Source organism: Lutra lutra, chromosome 15, assembly GCF_902655055.1.
Source record: "Lutra lutra chromosome 15, mLutLut1.2, whole genome shotgun sequence".
NCBI classification, from domain to species: domain Eukaryota; kingdom Metazoa; phylum Chordata; class Mammalia; order Carnivora; family Mustelidae; genus Lutra; species Lutra lutra.
The window spans coordinates 64089803-64108722 of NC_062292.1; the positions used below are offsets into that span (position 1 = coordinate 64089803).

Below are 18920 nucleotides of genomic sequence, written 5' to 3' on the forward strand. Positions count from 1 at the left end.
TTTGCATTTTCCTGATGACTGGTGATGTTGAGCGCCTTTTCACATACCTGTTGGCCATTTTTTGGTTTTATTTTGAGAAACGTCTATGCAGGTCCTTGTCCATTTTTAATTCAAGTTATTTGTTCTTTTTGCTATTTAATTGTAAGAGTTCCTTATATATTTTGGATGTTAATGCCTTATCAGATAAATGGTTTGCGGATATTTTCTCCCATTTCATAGATTTCCCTTTCACTCTGCTTACTGTTTCAATTGCTGTGCTGCTGTTGTGGATTTTTTTTTCCCCTCACAGATGTATAATGGAATAAAGGAACATGTAGCACAATCAACTTATGACTTTATAAACTTCAGTTGAACTCTTCTTTGAAAACCAAAGTCATGTTAAATTTATTTTTTTTCTATAGCACTTTTTTTTCTAACAACATAATACTCCATATACAAATGTCAAATTAAATGAAGATCCTTCAGTATTGAAAAAAAAAATAGCTGTTTTGTCTGACCAGATTAAGACTGGGGAAAATGTGTGAAACACACACAGTCACGACTTTCAGGTCAACAAACAAAGGTTCACCAAATTCAGTAATACTGAGGGTACACTGGGGCAGTCTTTAACAGGTTGGAATGATTACATGAGGAGGATCAATAGAGAAAAGAACTACTCCACATAGTAGGTAACGAACTTGGCTTTTGTTACCTCTGAGGAAAAATAAAGGGAGCAAACACATAGGAATTTGAAAATAATTTAGAGAATATATATATTTAAAGGAAACCTAAATTCTTACTCAGAGAAGATTTTTTAAATTACTAATAATTTATATGTACCTATGTGTTTCTCCCTCGTGGTCTCCCCAGTCAGCCCGTCAAGGTAACTAATACCCTGACCTTGTTGTTTCCACGTTCATGTCTTTTAAAAAGTTTATCCTATGCTAGTATAAATGCCTAAACAATATATTCTTGTACTAGTTTTTAAATTTCTATAAAGGGTGTCTTACTATGTGGCATCTTCTGGGACTTGCCTTTCCCCTCAATGTTATATTCCTGATATTTTTTATGTTGCTTCATTTTAGCTATGGTTTAATTTTTTACTGTTGTATAGTATTCTACTCTGAAAATAGCACAGTTTTTCCATTTTTCTGTTGGTGGACAACTGAATTGATTCCAAAGTTTTGCTTTTACAGATAGTGCTATTATGAACATTATTATACTTGTCTTCTGATACACATACACTAAAATTTATTTTGGGCATATACACCCAGGCATTGGATTCAACTTCACAACATAGTGGATGTGCTTGCTATCTAACGTTGACTTCAGAGACAAAAATCTAACATGGCTGTACTGGGACTTCTGTGGGTTACAGAATCCTAGACTGCACAGGCCATAAACCCAACCCAGTGTAACAATTCATCTCCCCCCACCCAAACTCCCCAGTCTAGAGGGGCAGAAGGAGACAAGTAAAAGCCCCTCCCCCCCATTCTTTCAGCTCTGTTCTTGCCTTACCCCTGATGATGGGAGATCCTTTTCTTGAGGCTTCCAGGTAGTTGACTAGACTGGGTCCCCCAGGGCATGTCTGGAGATTTTGCTGATGTCAGACACGACACTCATCCTGTAAGGTCCAGCTTAATTTCTATCTCCTTCTAGGTATCGTCCCTTATCCTGGCCCAATTAAATTCAACTAACAGAATTTTAGCGCTTAACTATATCTCATTAAGCTAGACACCAAAGAATCAATGTGTCACAAAGAGGTCTAGGAGCTCTCAAAGAGCTCACTCTCCAAAAGAAGTAAGGTTAAAAAAAAAATCAGATGCAGTGCAATGATAAAGGTGCACATAGACACACGGATGAGGAGTGCAGAGCTGACACTTATCTCAGTCAGCTGTATCCATGACTTCCTTCCTGGATCTCTGATAGCTTTTCTTATCTGTACAGGAATTCTTTATTTAGCATGAGAGTTTGCATTCATGACAATGGTACCGTTTGCTGAAATCAACCCCACGTGAAATGGTTCTAACATAGTATATTCAGCATGGTCCTCCGGCAATTGAGCTTCCATGTTTTCAAATCCACCAAAGTCATGAAATACCTTTGGTCATCATTTCTTGCAACTCCCATTCACACAACTGTGAGTTGATCCTCTCAGGCTGCAAAGATGTTTATCAGCCTTTGCCAGTTCCCAAATGCCTCCTGATCCTTCTCCCTGAAGGTGTTAGGAACCACCATAAAACTTGCATTTTGGAGAGTGCTAGGAACCACCATAAAACTCATATTTTAATATCCAGCATGATTCTATTCCTTTGTTTCCTTGTGGCATGTCTGGAGTGATCACACACACATTTTTGTAAGTCCTTGTGGGTCAGTATTGCACAGAATAAATGGCACAAAGAAAGAATAAGGTGGATAACATCGTACCAAATGATTTAGGATAACATGGTAGAATGCTCATTGACTGAGGTCATTCTAAAATGGTGTGCAAACCCATTGACCAAAGGTTACTGTAGAGTCTGTCAACCTATCTTTCATTGGCTGTGATGGTACAATAGAGTCCAAATGTAGAAAAAAGCATCATTATGGTACCAAAATAAACTCAAATATGTCTTTAAAAATATTTCAGAGACAAGCATATTAAAACCAATAATTGCTGTTTTGGCAATGTTATGCTTGATCATGTATTTCTGAGTTTAGTAGAATCCTGTGGGAAATTTTTACACACCCTCCTATTATTGCTTTATGGAAAAGCATGTTACTGCTCCTCTATCCCAAAGTCTAAACCCTCTGTAGACAGAGACACTATCTAATCAGTATACTTAACATAGCACAAATTTTGATAGGTAATAGAGGCCAACAAAAGACCAGCATGTAATTAATATTTGCTGAATGATGCTGGAGGGGGTGGCAAGTAGAAGCAGCAAGGGACCACCCCAGAGTCTAACACCTAGCTTCCATAAGGCTGAAGTTTCTTTTTCTTTTTTTAAAGATTTTATTTATTTATTTGACAGAGAGAGATCACAAGTAGACAGAGAGGCAGGCAGAGAGAGAGAGGGAGAGAGGGAAACAGGCTCCCTGCTGAGCAGAGAGCCCGATGCAGGACTCGATCCCAGGACCCTGAGATCATGACCTGAGCCGAAGGCAGTGGCTTAACCCACTGAGCCACCCAGGCGCCCCCACAAGGCTGAAGTTTCTTAACCTCAGCACTACTGACCACTTTGGGCAAGATAATCTTCTGCTGTGGGGGCTGTCCATAGTGTTATTTGACGGTTAACAGCAACTTTGGCTTCTACTCACTAGATGTCAATTGCACTACTCCCACAACGTGAAGACCAAACATGTCTCTAGACATTGCCAAATGTCCCCTTTGATGGGGGTGGGGGATTGCCTCCAATTGAAACCGCTGCATTAAATCCATCTCACTGATTTTCTTTCAGTCACCAGATTCTGGTCTGGGCAAAGGAAGGTAACTCCTGGTCTACAGAGATCAGAACTTATATTATGAGCGAATATATAATTATGGCTAAATTCTGAGGATCACTCTGTGCACATTTATTTATACTCACCTATCTCTGTTACTCTAACAAAATACTAGGCAATTTGTAAGACTATTTATGTGTGTGTAAAGGACAGAAAGAGGAAAAGTAGAAAAAGTCGAATTTATTGGGAGTAGTTGAGCAACACTGCAAGTGAATTATTTACTCATATTTGGCAGAACTCTTTGTGGTCTCAAGCTTCAGGAGGGCAGATAAGTTCCTCAGTTCTGTGACCAGGTGACCAAGGAGAGCTCTCATATCCTGCATTTGTTTGAGAAGAATGCCCATCTGGTGATGCAGATGGGGATCTGGCACCTGCGCAGGAGCAGAGAAGCCTGGATCCTTCGAAGGGGTGGACAGTGGAGGCTGAGGTCCAGGGGAGCCTGCTGGAGTAGGTTCTGGAACAGCTGATTTCTGAGGAGCTGGATTCAAGGTGGGGGGTGCAGTCAAGCTGGAGGGACCTGCATTTTGAGGTAAGAGGCACATATTATCAGAGTGAAGTCTGACTCTGGCCCTAACCTCATATTCATGGTCAATCTTTCTTGTTTTCTGAAAGTGGCTGAAGACTCCCTCGTGGTCAAAATTTGAATCTGAAGCTTGGCTACCTCAGTTTGAAAATCTTTAGTGATGAGGCTTCATCATTATAGGGCTATAGATATTAGCCAATTCTTTCTATCAAGGCAGAACCTAATTCTGGACAGTGTGGATGTGGTAATTGGTTCTAGGTCAACATCTTCACTGTATATGACATTAGTATAATTCCTCGTCTTTGTGCCAGCCTTCAGTGTTTTGAGGACACCTTCACTGGCCCCTTGGGTCACCTCTTCTTCAAGATGAGTATCTTCTGCTCCCTCCATTATTTTTCTTATGACATGGCTTCAAGCCCCTCATTGCCCTAGTTACCACCTCCTCTGGATATATTATTTCAGGTCAAGTGCAGCCTTTTTAATTGGGGGTCCCTGAACTGAACATAAACTCCAGACTACCTCATCTTCATTCTAGATACTATATTCCTGTGGATTCCCAGAGTTCATGTAGGGAGCAGAAGGTCTATGGGGCAGCAGCTGTGGAGCTGGCTCAGGTCTTGGTTTGGTGAGTTGTGCACCGTGGTCTGAGAAAGAAGTTCCCTATCTGTGTTCTCTTCCATCCCCAGGGACTCTGGCTTATTGTTCCTGGCTCCTCTGTGTCCTTCTTAACCTACTTATACCAAACCCCAGCTCATGGGTTCAATCTTTTCCATCACTTTTCATACACATCTGACAAACACGCACTAACTTACCCTGCACCCGGATCTCCAGCTTGGAGCTCTGTTTCCAAACCTGGTTGTCCTCAGTTGCTGCCTCACACCAGTAGGACCCAGAGTGTGCCTCTGAAGCTGTGGGGATCTGTAGTTCTGGGGAGAGGCCTCTGGCACGCACTATCCTGCTGTCCTTATAGAAGGAGTAGAAGAGGCGGGCGGTTGACCTCTGCAGGGGCAGTTTTGTCTGACAGCTCAGGGTCACCGGGTCTCCCTCTTGAGGCTCAGCTGAGGGGGTGGCTCTGAGAAGTGGGACTGGAAATAGTTCTGAGGGAGAGAGAGGTGAGAAAAAAGAGTTCAGCCATCATACATTCAGGTGGACCCATGCCAGGCAAAGAACCCAGCCACAGTTTCTTTCCACTATTTTCATCAGTAATAAACACTCTTAGCAAAGCAGGATCTGAGCCTTTCAAATCTTCTCTCTCTTCAACTAGACAAGATTAGGAAAGACCCAGAGATGGACAAATCTGACAATAGTCCAGACACCCCATCAGTGAACACTGGGAAGCATGGATCTGTAGGATAGAGCTGTGGTAAGCACACTGGGCTTGGAGAGGGCTGAATGACTTGAGAACGTAATAAGGAGATGCTGTCCCTCCTGAAACCCAACTTGGGCATTTGCCAACAACCTGTTCCTTAGCCTTCAGTGATCTTGCCACCTCCAGTAACAGACAGTCTTGGTCCCTCTGTGTCTCTCCACCTGCCCTTGCCATAATGACATTCCCTTCAGCTCTCACCTTGGACCTTGATGGCCACAGGAGATGCTGTTTCTGGGCTCCCAGGACCAGGGCTTCTGAAGATGCCACTGCAGTGATAGTGCCCGCTGTCGGCCTCTCGTACCACGGCAATGGAGAGTTCCCTCTTGGGTCCAGGAGGACCCATTGCTGAGCCATCTCGGTAGAAGGTCACTTGGGTCAATGGCCAGTCTTGCCAGGCCTGGCAGCGTAGAATCAGTGGGTCTCCCTCAAATATAGGGCTGACTGGACCTTGGAGGATCAGCCAGTCTGTGGCTCAAAGCAAGAGTTGAGTGTGACCCTCTGCCTTCCTTAGGAGTTCCCCATGGTACCCACATAGACTTCTCCCTAAGCTTTCTCTGAGAGTCCAGGTAATTCTTGCCCCTAGCTGGGAAAGCAGAACAACTTCTTTAAGGACTAAGACTGAGGGAACCCTGGCTTTTGTGGGCTGAATATGGCAAAGAAGGCACAGTAGTCCCCCCTCATCCACAGTTTTGTTTTTCATGGTCAACTGCAGTCCAGAAGCAAATGATCCTCCTTCTGATATATCATCAGAAGATCAATAGTAGCCTAACACTACATCACAAGGCCTAGTCATTCCCCTCCCTTGCCTTATCAAGTAGGCATTTTATCATCTCACATCAGCACAAGATAGGTAAGTATTAGTACAGTAAGGTATTTTGAGAGAGGGAGAGACCATTCTTATAACTTTTACCATAGTACATTGTTATAACTATTCTATTATTAGGTATTGTTTCTAATCCCTTACTGTGCCTAATTTATATTTTATCATAGGTATGTATGTATAGAAAGAACAGTATATTTAGGCTTTGGTACTCTCTGCAGTTTCAGGCATCCACTGGGGGTTTTGGAACATATCCTCCATGGATAAGGGGCAGGAGGAGCTACTGTATCTCATCCCATGGCCAGTTTCTGAGGGGCAACTTCCTGAGTGGGTTGGCGGGCTAAACAGGCAGGCTGGGGAAATGGGAGAAAGAGAAGGTCTGTACTTCCCGAGATCTCACCGTAAGACACAATCAGATGGAAGGGTTTACTGAAAGTGTAGCCCTTGACCTGGAAGTCAACTTCCCTTGGGGCTGTGAAGTCCTCCTGGGAATCGCAGCTGCTGTCCTGGGTCCTGACTGGTCCTTCACATTGCAGCATCTCAAAGCTGGCAGCTGAGGAGGGCATGGTTTGAGAATCAGAAAACAATGTTGTGACTTGGAGGAAGAAGACTTCCCTCCACAAGGGAATCTCCAGGGGGATCATCCTTTTTAGAATGAAAAGGAGAAGATGCCAAAACCCATACGGGTCTCTTGACCCAGTACTTTGAACTTGATTCACTGGCTTTCCAGGGTTTTCAGTGAATGGACTGTGGTATGAGGAAGAGGGCAGGGAGAGAATGGCAGAACGTGAACTCACCAGCATGACATCCAGCTGCTGGCACAGGAAAACAGAGGCCAAAGGCAACGATGACCCCAGAGCAGGCAGACACAGGACACAAGGGAAAGGCAGATGATCAGATTTTAACACTTACTGGGAAGTGTTTAATGTACGCCACACACCACGAGACACTTGAACACATGATTTTACTTAGTCTTGACAAGTTTTCTAGGTATGTGATTTCATGCCCCATTTTATAAAGTTAAGAGAAACAGGCTTAGAATAGTTCAATAACTTACCCAAAATTTCAAAAGGAGTAGGGAATGGAGCAAGAAAGAAAGGTTGTCTGAGTCCAAAATCAGTGTTCTCTTCACTTCACTGTTTAGACTTGATCAGCTGTAGGTCTCAGACCTTCCTTGGGGATTTCCTTCCAGATTTTCATTCTCTCAAAATTCCCTTGGTTCTTCATCCATGAATATATTATCTACCAATGAGCTTTCAGGACCTAGTGGTGTCTCCTCCTCCCTTGCTCCCTCCTTTCAGGTCTTCATTTTTCAGCTATCTCTACCTTGATGCCCACTGTCCCCTAAACTTTCCTGGCAGCTGTAGAGCCCTTCCAGTGTCTTTCTCTGCTCCAAACCTCTGTTCCCAGTCTGTACCGGTAACTGTGGAACAATTCTTTCTTTGCTTCCAGGTTGAAACTCAGAGTTTATTCCTCACTGCTTCTCCTCCATCTATCTCTTCGCTCCATGGTTGACTCAAGCAAGGTAATTTCCATTCTTCCCATTTTCATTCCTGTTTCTTGTCCCTTAATCCCTCTCCCCTTCTTCTGGCCCCATAACCATTCCCATACACTCAATCCTTCACTCCATTCTTTCCTGACCCACTTGCCTTTATTCCACTCCTGAAAGCCCAAAACTCTTCTTCAACCCTGTAACTTCCCCTAGCAAGGTCCTTTTCCACTTCCTAATTCTCACTGCATCAGTACGAGGTGTTTTCTTTAGATCCTGCTTCAACTCCCCTCGCCACCCCGCTGCTACCTTTTTCAGTTCCTCTGCTATCATTCAACTAGACTCAGCCTCCACTCCGTTTTGAAAATGAACTTGTGGGTTGCCAGGCACTTTCACTCAGTAAATTATGTGGTAGGTATTAGGCTCATTTTACGAATAAGAAAATGGAATTAGAGGGGCACCTGGGTGGCTCAGTTGGTAAAGCATCTGCCTTCAGCTCAGGTCATGATCCCAGGGCTCTGGGAGTGAGACCTGCATCAGGCTCTCTGCTCAGTGGGGAGTCTGCTTCTCCCTCTCCTGCTACCCCTCCCCAACCCCAGCTTGTGCTCACTCACTCTTTCTCCCAAATAAATAAAATCTTTTTTAAAAAAATAAAATGGAATTAGGGCTACAAAAAGTGAATTTTCCAAGGTGACATAGAGCTAGTTAATAGAAGAAGGACACCATGAAACCAGACGTCTGGAGTTCTTGCCATGATATCAGTGCTGTGTCTTCATACAGTCACCCAGTCCTATTTCTACTTCAGTAAAAGGATTCAACAATTTTTTTTGGGGGGTCAGGGACAAAGCAGATGCTAAAAATTCAAACATAAATTTGACAAGGTTAAAAAACAAAAGCAAAAACAAAAAGCGCTGTCCCTGTCTACAAATAACTTGGTTTAGTGGACAGCAAGGTCATATGAGGAGATGATTTCATGAGGAGGAAGGTAATAACAAAGACATGCAACAGGCAGCCCCTGGGGCAGAAACAAGGGTTCAAAGAAGCTTCCCTGGAAGATGGTACCCATGCAGAATCATCAGGGGATGCCTAAAAGTTTGTGAGTGAGAGGGAATGGGGCCATGGAAAGAGTTCATTTCAAGCAGAGGTAGGAGTTTGAGTGCAGCTTGGAGATAGGGAAGAACGTGGTGTGTGAGTGGATAAGTACGAGCCGGTTGGGGTTTATTACAGCATAATATGCAGGCCTCCCGGATAACAGCAGAGGCTGCAGGGTTAAATAGGAACCAGGTGATGGTGGGCCGCATGTGCATTGGCTGCAGAGCGCAGAATCCATTTCAAGGGCACAAGGCTGAGACATGGAGGTTAGTCAGGAAGTTACTGGACTATCCAAAGTCCACAATGATGAGGGCTTTTCCTAGCATCCTATTAGTTCTGTCTCTGAGAACAGTTTAGAAGATACACTTTGCCAAACTTGCTGATTGATCATATGCAGAGGATGAAGAGGGAGGAGTCTAGGTGTTCTCCCAAGTTTTTAGCCTCCATGCATGGGTGGGTGTTATGAACTGAGACAGACACAGTGAAAGATGAAATTAGGGAGAGGTAGGGGCCAAGAGGACAGCTCTGGTAATATTGAACTGAGATACCTGTGAAACATGCAGATAGATATGTCTTGTGCAAAGTTGGATCTTTGTGAAACTCAAAAGCACAATTAGGGTGGGTGATATGACTTTGGATTCTTAAGTAGATAGCTGGAGTGGTAAAAATGATACAGATAAATGAACTCACTAAGGAGATTGTGTAAAGAGTGTAGGGTAGGGAGGCAGAAATTCAGCAGTAGAAAACACCAGCCTATAAGGGGAAGAGAATAGAAGCCACCAAAGAGACAAAGACAGGTACATGGAGTGCAAGGAGAAAATGGCATGTGGACAAAGACTCGTACATGGAATGCAAGGAGAAAATGGCATGTGGAAGTCAGGCAAGCAGGGAATGCCGAGAAAGAATAAGTGACCAACACTGCCCAATGCAGCAGAGAAGTCCAGCAGCAGAAGAGCTAAAGGGTGGGCAGTGGCGCGGTCAATATGGAAGTCATTGCACCCGAGGCAAAACTTTCCAGTGGAAGCCAGACTGGGAGCACTGAGGTAGGAGTGAGAAGTGAGGAAGTGCAGAAAGCAAATGCAAACTACTCTTTCAAGAAATTTGAGAAAAGGAAGGAAAAAGGTTGAGATGGTAGCTCAATAGGGTATCACAGTCAAGGACACTTTAAGAATGGAAAAGGCTTGAAGATTTTTATATTCAGAAAGAGCCATTCAATCCAGCACACCAGACTTTCTAATACCTATCCTTCACTTCCCACCTGCACATTGCTTTTCGGGGCCAAAGTCAGTCCACATATCTTTCCATTGATCAAAGTCAGGCATATCTCCAGTCCCACACCAATGTTCAAACATATCACTTACCCAGTAGCATCTGTACTGCCCAGAGCACGGTAGGAGAAAAGTAAAGGACCCCAGCTGTGAGGACACAGCCCAGCTTCATGGTGACTCTGTTTAGGTCTTCTGCAGCCTCTAACACACTGATTTTCATCAACATGAAACCTCTCAAATTAGAAAAGAGGAAGTAATCTAACTGTCTCATCTCCTTGCATCTGGGGCCTATTTTCAACTTCGTGATTGGCTTTCACCAGTCAGATTTGGCTAGGTTGGCCCCAGCATCATCTACACCCTTAGGGTTGTGGATGAAGTATCAGCACTCTCAGTTGTTCGAGAACTCCCCCACAGAGCTCAGAGAACTTCCCAAGCACAAAATTGTCTGATATCCTTCTGGACTTCATGACACCCTGGGAAGGGCCAGTACAACAACCCTTCATTTCACTGGTGAACCAGCTGGGGACAAGGAGGAAGAAACTGCTTGAAGGCAACACGGAAATTCACTGGGAGAGCAACGATGAGAATTCACGTCCTGCCCTATCTTGCTCCAAGGCTTCTATGTTTCTAGTGACCAGACCATCAGAGGGGGAAGTAGGTTGGTAATGGCACCCGATCAGATATCAGATTAGTCCCTTGGGTGCTCCAACCATTCAAAGCCCACACAAATTTGTACACAAATTTCTCTATTCTCATGTCTCAGCTCTCTGTTTCTGCAGCAAGATTAAGGCTATTCAGCCTCAGAGGAAATCTGAGTATGAGGCAGGGAGAGTCCCCTGGGAAAGAGGAGAGGAAAGAAGAAAAATGACTTCCAGTGGACACAGCAGTAAGCCCAGGGCTCAGGCTCAGGGCCAAAGCTTGAGCAGCTGATTCTGGGGAAATTAGAGACAGGAGGCATCTGATAGCTGGAGAAACCTAAGGAGACTCAGGAATACGGGTGATATGGAGGCTATAGCATCTCTCTGTGGCTCCAGGTGGCTTTATGGGGACTGTTGTCCTTGCCTCTGAATGTTTGCTGTTGGATCGAGTCCTCCTTAATGGCAAGGCTTATACCTCTTGTCCCAGGAACGACACTCCTTAACCCTCCCCATCACAATACTCACCATGAGATGAAACAAGTCATCAGAAATGGGAGAAATGCAGTCCTGCTTGAAGGCAGAGGGAGGGCCAGCATGACCCTTCAACTGTGCAAAAACCACAGATCAGAGCAGACATATTAGCAAAATGAGCATGAGAGAACGGATATTTCTCTATCTAAAATAAGTCTTAGAATAAATTTTCCATTATCAGAGAGGCATATATTTTTGTGCAGGTGGCCCCAGGGAATCCATCGGGGGTTGAATATGGGCGTGGGGAGAGTCAGTGAGGCAGTAAGCCTTGCAGCTGACGTGATGTGAAAGACCCAGCAGCCTCAGAAGAGGAAGAAAATTCTTGGCCAGACCTGACCAAAATTAAGAAAACGAAATGTGTTTATACGGACCTCCACTCCTCATACTCCCTAGAATAGAGTCTCAAGGGTTAGATAGGTCTTCGAGGGGCTTCTAAACCAACCACAAAAAATCTTTCCCTTCTCACGCCACCCACACTATCATACCTGCATTGAAACCCTCTTCCATACCAACTGCATCAACTCACAAGATCTCAATATGAGAAGCAAAAAAGCCTCTGAAGACATGGGGTGAAGCTACATATTCTTTACACTTAAATTCCTACTAAGGCTCTGGGAAATTTTACTCACTTGAAGCCTGATCAATGAACTATTTAGAGTAGGAGAAAAAGGCAACCTTGGGTCTTGCTATGTGCTTATGAAGACTGAAATCCAGTTCACTGAGTCAGCTCTGCCATCAAGATCATCCCAGAATTCTCATGGGGAGATGGGACAAATCCTTGATTTGACCCCATCCCAACACCATGGGTTAATGGCTGTTACCATTCCTAGCTGCACCTGGCTTGTCACTAGTGGGCTGATGCTTATTTTTCCTTTGTTTTTAATTGAGTAAAGATACTCATAAAAATCTGATTTATGATACTCATAAAAATCATACCTCAGTGCTCCCAGTCTGGCGTCCACTGGAGGTTTAAAGAATAATGACGTAATATGCAGTTTTGTACCCTCACCCAGTTGAAGAAATAGAGTGATACCATTATCCTGGATATACAGTGTGGGTCCCTTCTGATGACATTCTCCTTCCTTGTGATAATCATTCACAACCCTGGTCTTGTGTTTATTGTCCCCATTATTTTATAGTTGCAAAATTTAGTAGTTTTGAACTTTTAATAAATAGAATCATATTATATTTATTGTTCTGAGACTTGCTTTCTTCTTTTTTCTTGTGAATTTCTTTTATTAGCCTTTTGCTTGGTCCTTAATTCCTTATCTGCCATCCTTCAGGTTAGGTGTGTGTGTGTGTGTGTGTGTGTGTGTGTAGGACATTTAAACACAATTTTTTAAGAGTAGTTTTTTCTTTTAAGAATAATTTTAGATTCACGGTTTTCGATTTTAGATTTACAGTTAAGAGTAGTTTTAGATTCAATTTAAATTGAGGGGAAGGTGTAGACAGTGCCCATGTACCCCTTGCCCCTACACACCCACAACCTCTGTCATTGCCAACATTCTCCCAAGAGTGGTACATTTGTTACAGTTGGTGAACCTACACGGACACATTATCATCACTCAATATCCATAGCTTACATTTGGGTTTATTCTTGGTGGTTACACTCTAGACAAATGTATAGTGATAAACACCCATTATTATAGTATCATGTGGGGTATTTTCACTGCCTTAACCACTCTGTGCTCTGATATTCATCCTAAATCCTAGTAACCACCAGTCTTTTTACTGTCTCTATAATTTTGCCTTTTCCAGAATGTCACAGAGTTGGAATTATACAGTGTGTAACTTTTTCAGATTCACTAGCTTCACTTGGCAATGTGTGTTTGGGTTTCTTCCATGTCCTTTTCTGGCTTGATGGCTCATATGTATATATTTTTTAGCCCTAAATAAAATAAATAAAACTACTATGGATATTATATACCAGCTGTTGCATACACAATGGCTTATTTATTTATTTATTTATTTATAGGGAGATATAATTGAAATATAACATTATATTAGTTTCAGGTGTACAACGTCATTATTCAGTATTTATATGTCGCAGAATGACTACCACAACTCTAATTAACATCCCTCACCACACGTAGTTACACATTTTTTTCTTGTTTTGAGGACTTTTAAGATCTACTCTCTTATCAGTTTTCAAATACACAATCCAGAATATTATCTTGAGTCACTACGCTGTAGTTATTGCCCCAGGACTTACCAGCTTTCATTTTTACTGAGCAAACAACAGTAGACTGGCTGCCTCCAGAAGTGTAGGTGTATGCTTCACTTTTTTATTTTTAAGTTATTTCTGTAAGTATGTATTATGTGTGGATTGCTATAATTTTTATTGTCATAAAATACACGTAACAATTGACACATTACCCATTTTTAAGTGTCCAGCTCAGAGGTATTAAATACATTCGTAATACTGGGCCACCATGGCCACCACCTATCCCCATCACTCCTTCATCTGTGAAACTGAAGCTCTGTCCCTGTTGAACAATAACTCCTCATCTTTCCCAGCAGAAGTTCATCCACTGTTCTACCTTTTATCTCTATAATTTTGACTAAGTACCTAAGATAACTGAATCAAAGTATTTGGCTTTTTTGTGACTGGCTTAGTTCACTTATTATAACATCTTTAAGATGCATCCATGTTGAAGCTTATGTCAGAATTTCCTTTCTTTTTGGGGGTGCCTGGGTATGTCAGTCAGTTAAGCATCTACCTTCAGCTCAGGTCATAAACCCGGTGACCTGGGACTGAGCCCCACATCAAGCCTTGCATCGAGCTCCTTGCTCAGCGGGGAGACTGCTTCTACCTCTGCCTGCCTCTCTGCCTGCTTGCGCTCTTATTCTCTCTCTCTGCCTCTCTGACAAATAAATAAATAAACTCTTTTAAAAAATTTCTAAAAGAATTTTATTCCTTTTTAAGTGTAAATAATAAATATTCTACTATATTTTGTATATACACATATATATGTGACATGTATATATATGTGTGTGTCTGTATATACACATATATAATATGTGTATATACAGACACACACATACCACATTTTGCTTATCCATTGATGGACAGTTGGGCGGCTTCCACAATTCAGCTATTGTGAATAATGCTGCTAATAAGTACATGGGTGCACAATATCTCATTGAGACCCCTCTTCCAATTCTTTGAGGTATATCCTCACAAGTGGAATTTCTGGATCATATAATACTATTTTTAATTTTCTGAGGAACCACCATTCACCTGCCACAGCAGCTGTATATTCCCGCCAGCAGTGCACAAGTGTTCCAATCAAGTGCTCAGAAATACTTGGCATTTTCTGTTTTTTGTGGGGTTTTTTTTTCTGCTAGTAGCCATCTTAATGGGTATAAGGCAGTATCTCCTTATAGTTCTGATTTGCATTTCCCTAATGATTAGTGATCTTGAGCATCTTTTTATGTGCTTATTGGCCATTTGTTTATCTTCTTTAGAAAAATGTCTATTCAAATTCTTTGCCCATTTTAAAACTTGATTTTTTTGTTGTTGTTGAGTTTTAGGAGTTCTCTATATGTTCCGGACATGAACTCCTTAGCAGATTTATGATCTAAATGTTCTCACTCATTCTGTGGATTGTCTTTTCATGATGTGGACATTGTCTTTTTTTTTTTTTAAGATTTTTATGTATTTATTTAACAGACAGAGATCACAAGTAGGCAGAGAGAGGTGGGGGGAAGCAGTCTCCCCGCTGAGCAGAGAGCCCGATGCAGAGCTCCAACCCAGGACCCTGAGATCATGACGTGAGCTGAGGGCAGAGGTCCCAACCCACTGAGCCACCCAGGCACCCTGGACATTGTCTTTTGACGCACAAAATGTTTAAGTTTTTATAAAGTCCAATTTGTCTATTTTTCTTTTGTTGCCTGTACCTTTGATGTCATATCCAAGAAATCAATGCTAAATTCAATGCCATGAAACTTCTGCAATATGTTTTTTTCCTAAGAGTTTTTTAGTTTTAAGTCTAGTATGTTTAACTCTTTAAGAAACTGTCATGCTGTTTTTTTAAAGTTGTTCAACCATTTTACAAACCCACTCACAGTGTAGGAGAGTTTCAGTTGCTTATTCATTTCTTGCAAAAGAAAGACAAAAGGAATGAAGGGAGGGAGCGAGGAAGGGAGAGAGGGAGAGAAGGATGGAAAAAGGGAAGGAAGGAGGGGAAAAATCAGGAAGGGAAGAAAGGAGAGAGGCAAGGGGAGGAAAAAAATAAAGAATACACTCAGGGCTAGCTTCAGGTTGCTCAAGTAGAAGCTGAAAGTGTCCATTTAAGCCAGACGTGAATTGACATATGCTAGACGCATGCTTTCCGTGCACAGATTTTAGAACATACATTCAGAAAGCATGCGCAAGGATGCCCTGAGTCTGCTAGGCACCAAACCTATCTTGCTCAACTATTTCTCTTTCAGGAAATGGCTCCAATTCCTTGAGAAAACTAATCCCTTACCCCCAGGACACTAGAAGTATGAGTAACTCACTCTGCTGCCAGGTGAGTCTCATTTCATAAGGAAAATGAACATTTTCCAGGAAGATAGTGCCCTGAGCTTTTCCTTTAACTTGACACCTGGCAGCAAATAAAAGAATTAAGGATATTTCACAAAGGATAGTGCCCTGAGCTTTTTCTCCTGGAGAAATTAATACTGGTTGAGGCTCTTGGGCCACAAAAATTAAAATAATATATATGTGCGTGTATCTTTTTCTTATGCTGTGATGGGTCTGCAGAGTCTTCCAGCAAAACAGTAATTCTGAGCTGGCAAGATACAGTACAGAGAGGGCCAGGTTCCTGCTGGAGCCCAAGGTGATGGTCTCTCTCCCTTGTCTTTGCTGCTTTATTTGGTCCCGTCAACACAGAGCACAGCCTTCAGTTCTCAGCTGCCCCGTGTATTGCTTCATGGCATTTGTTAATTAACTGAAATACATCTCTCAGTGTCTTTGTCGAAGTAGACTATCTAGCAGAACTAAAGTCTTTCCCATACCTCCAACATACATGAATGAAAAATGAGTGTGTCAAGTAACTACTTCCTATTTGACAAGCAATCTTACAACTATGTATTCTGTGCAGAAATGCAGAGATGTAGAGATGTCAATTACAACATTACTGCCCAGACAACACACTCTAAAATAAGATAACCAAAAAGAATCATGGATTTCCTTCGGAAAGTGATTTTCATTGAATATGGCAATTTTTTAAAGAAGTTCTTCTATGAGTCCCCCTTAGTCAAGTTTTACTTCCAAAACAGATTGATATTAACACAGCAAGTTGGTAATTATGAATATTCACACAAGTCTCTAACTGCTCAGGAAAACAAGACTGACTTTCCTGTGAAAGTGGTTAGTTTAACACCTTAACAAACTGGATTTTTTAGGCCAGCTTTTATGATGTAGAAGGATAATGCTCCCTCTGTTGATTCAGAAGAGAAGGCACGCTTCTTTCATACCTTTCTAGACTCCTTTTATTAGTTACAAAGACTTTCATTTTTAAGTTTAGGGCCTGAAATTTTATTGGTTTATCACTACAAGCAAAAAGAAGTCTATAAAACTCTATTTTACTGTTAGAAATAAGTAAGATTTTAGTTAATATAACAACATAAGACACACAGTTCTGTACCTATTAAGCTTCCAAATATTTTTTGCAACAATACTTGCTCATTGGAGAAAGTGTAGAGAATACAGAAAAAGGAAATAAAGATATAAAAATCATCTGTAATTCTTCTACCTCGAGACTTTTCTTATTGATATTTTGGTTTATTTTCTTCTTGGGTATTCCCCCCACCCAACAAGCTCAGGGGAAACATAGACTGTGATTAATTTTATGTACTGATAGAAAATAAAAATGTAAATATGTATATTAAATACATAAATCTCTTGGGGCGCCCAGGTGGCTCAGTTGGTTGGGTGTCTGACTTTTTTTTTTAAGATTTTATTTATATCTTTGACAGAGAGAAAGATCACAAGTAGGCAGAGAGACAGGGGGAAGCAGGTGCCCTGCTGAGCAGAGAGCCTGATGTGGGGCTCAATCCCAGGACCCTGAGACCGTGACCTGAGCTGAAGGCAGAGGCTTAACCCAGTGAGCCACCAAGGCACCCCTGAGTGTCTGACTCTTTATCTAAGCTTGGGTTTTGATCTCATGGTCACGAGTTCAGGCCCTGTGTTGGGCTTCACACCAAGAATGGAACCTACTTAAAAATAAACAAAACAAACCCCCACAAACAAACAAACAAAAATACAAAACTCTAAAAAAATTTTTCTAAAACTCTAGAAATCTGGAATAGGAAATGTGGAATAGAGGTACTCTTCCTTATTTCCTTACTAAATGAAACTAAAAATTTTGGACATTACATATAAAAATAAAACCTTTAAAAATGTAAAGAAGAAAGCAAACCAGTTAGGGCTCTTGGAACCCAGGGAACAAATGACGGTAAGTTCCCTGGGTTTTCCTTTTGCTTTTTATATCTCAGACTTGGAGTTGAAAGAGCCAGCAACCCAGAAATGCAGTGGCACAGAAAAAAAAAAAATCCCCAGCAAAAGTCTGCTCTCTTTAGTCAAAGGACTGGGAAAGGGACAGTTTAGCATGACTGAAACCATTTAGACAGTAAATGTTCTACTTCAGCAACATCAGAGGAAAAAGACATCCCATATGTATATATGCTAAACAACAGATCTGCAAAACATGTGAAGCAAAAATGATAGAAAAGTGGACAAATTTACAATTATAGTTGAAAGCTTCAACACTCCTCTCAACAACCGTTGAAACAACTAGATAGAAAATCAACAAGGATATAGAAGAACCTACAACACCATCAACCAACAAGATCTAATCCATAAGAGGAGAAAGGACATTCTTTTTATGTGTCTGTATACTAAAATAGACCATATCCTGGGCCAAAAAAACTGCTCAACAAATTTTCAAAAATTAAAATCATGCAGAGTGTGTTTTCCAGCCACAATGGAATCAAACTAGAAATCAATAATAGAAAGAGAGCAGAAAAATCTCTAAACAGTTGGAAACCAAGCAACATACTCCCAAATAATCCACAAGTCAAGGGAAATTAGGGCACCTGTGTGGCTCTGTCAGTTAAGCATCTGCCTTCAGCTCAGGTCATGATCTCAGCATCCTGGGATGGAGCCTGACATTGGGCTCTCTGCTTAGTGGGGAGTCTGCTTCTCCCTCTGCCACTCTGCCTACTTGTGTGCTCTCTCTCTGTGTCAAATAAATAAATAAAATCTTTTTTAAAAGGGGGAATTAAAAAAAGATACACTGGACTGAATGAAAATGAAGATACAACATATCAAAATTTGTAGGACATGGTTAAAGCAGTGTTGAGAAGGAAATGTATAGCACCAATTGCATACACTAGAAAAGAGAAAAATCTTAAATCAATTATGTAAGCTTCCTAGAAAAAGAAGGGCAAAATAAATCCAAACAAGAAAAAAGAAGGAAATAATAAAGAGCAGAAAAACAATAAAATTAAAAATGGAAAAACAATAGAAAAAAAATCAGTGAAGTTAAAAAAGAGAAAATTAATTTTTCCTGGAAAGACTAATAAGACTGACAAACCTCTAGCAAGGCTGACAAAGTAAAAAGAGAGGAAGAAGACATAAATCAGCAATATCTGGACAAAACAGAGGATATCACTACAGAAACTGCAGATATCAAAAGGAGAGTAAGGAAATACTATAAATAATTTTATACACATAAATCT

The 18920-nt window shown here is 41.5% G+C and overlaps 1 protein-coding gene across 3 annotated transcripts in view; it reads right to left on the reverse strand.

The window, feature by feature from the left end:
* Nucleotides 1–3627: 3627 nt before the first annotated feature.
* The window catches only part of LOC125085926 (Fc receptor-like A), a 47697-nt gene continuing 32404 nt past the window's right edge, over nt 3628–18920 (reverse strand). The window contains exons 1-6 of one of the 3 annotated variants that reach the window (XM_047704861.1): nt 10117–10238; nt 6972–6989; nt 6575–6727; nt 5553–5819; nt 4798–5082; nt 3628–3979 (exon numbers count right to left, since the gene is read on the reverse strand). In XM_047704861.1, the coding sequence (XP_047560817.1) occupies nt 3681–3979; nt 4798–5082; nt 5553–5819; nt 6575–6727; nt 6972–6989; nt 10117–10195 (1101 nt within the window). In that variant the 5' untranslated portion in view covers nt 10196–10238 and the 3' untranslated portion in view covers nt 3628–3680. Of the gene's footprint in view, nt 3980–4797; nt 5083–5552; nt 5820–6574; nt 6728–6971; nt 6990–10116 lie in introns of those variants that run through there. The other 2 variants (XM_047704862.1, XM_047704867.1) reach the window with 2 other exon arrangements.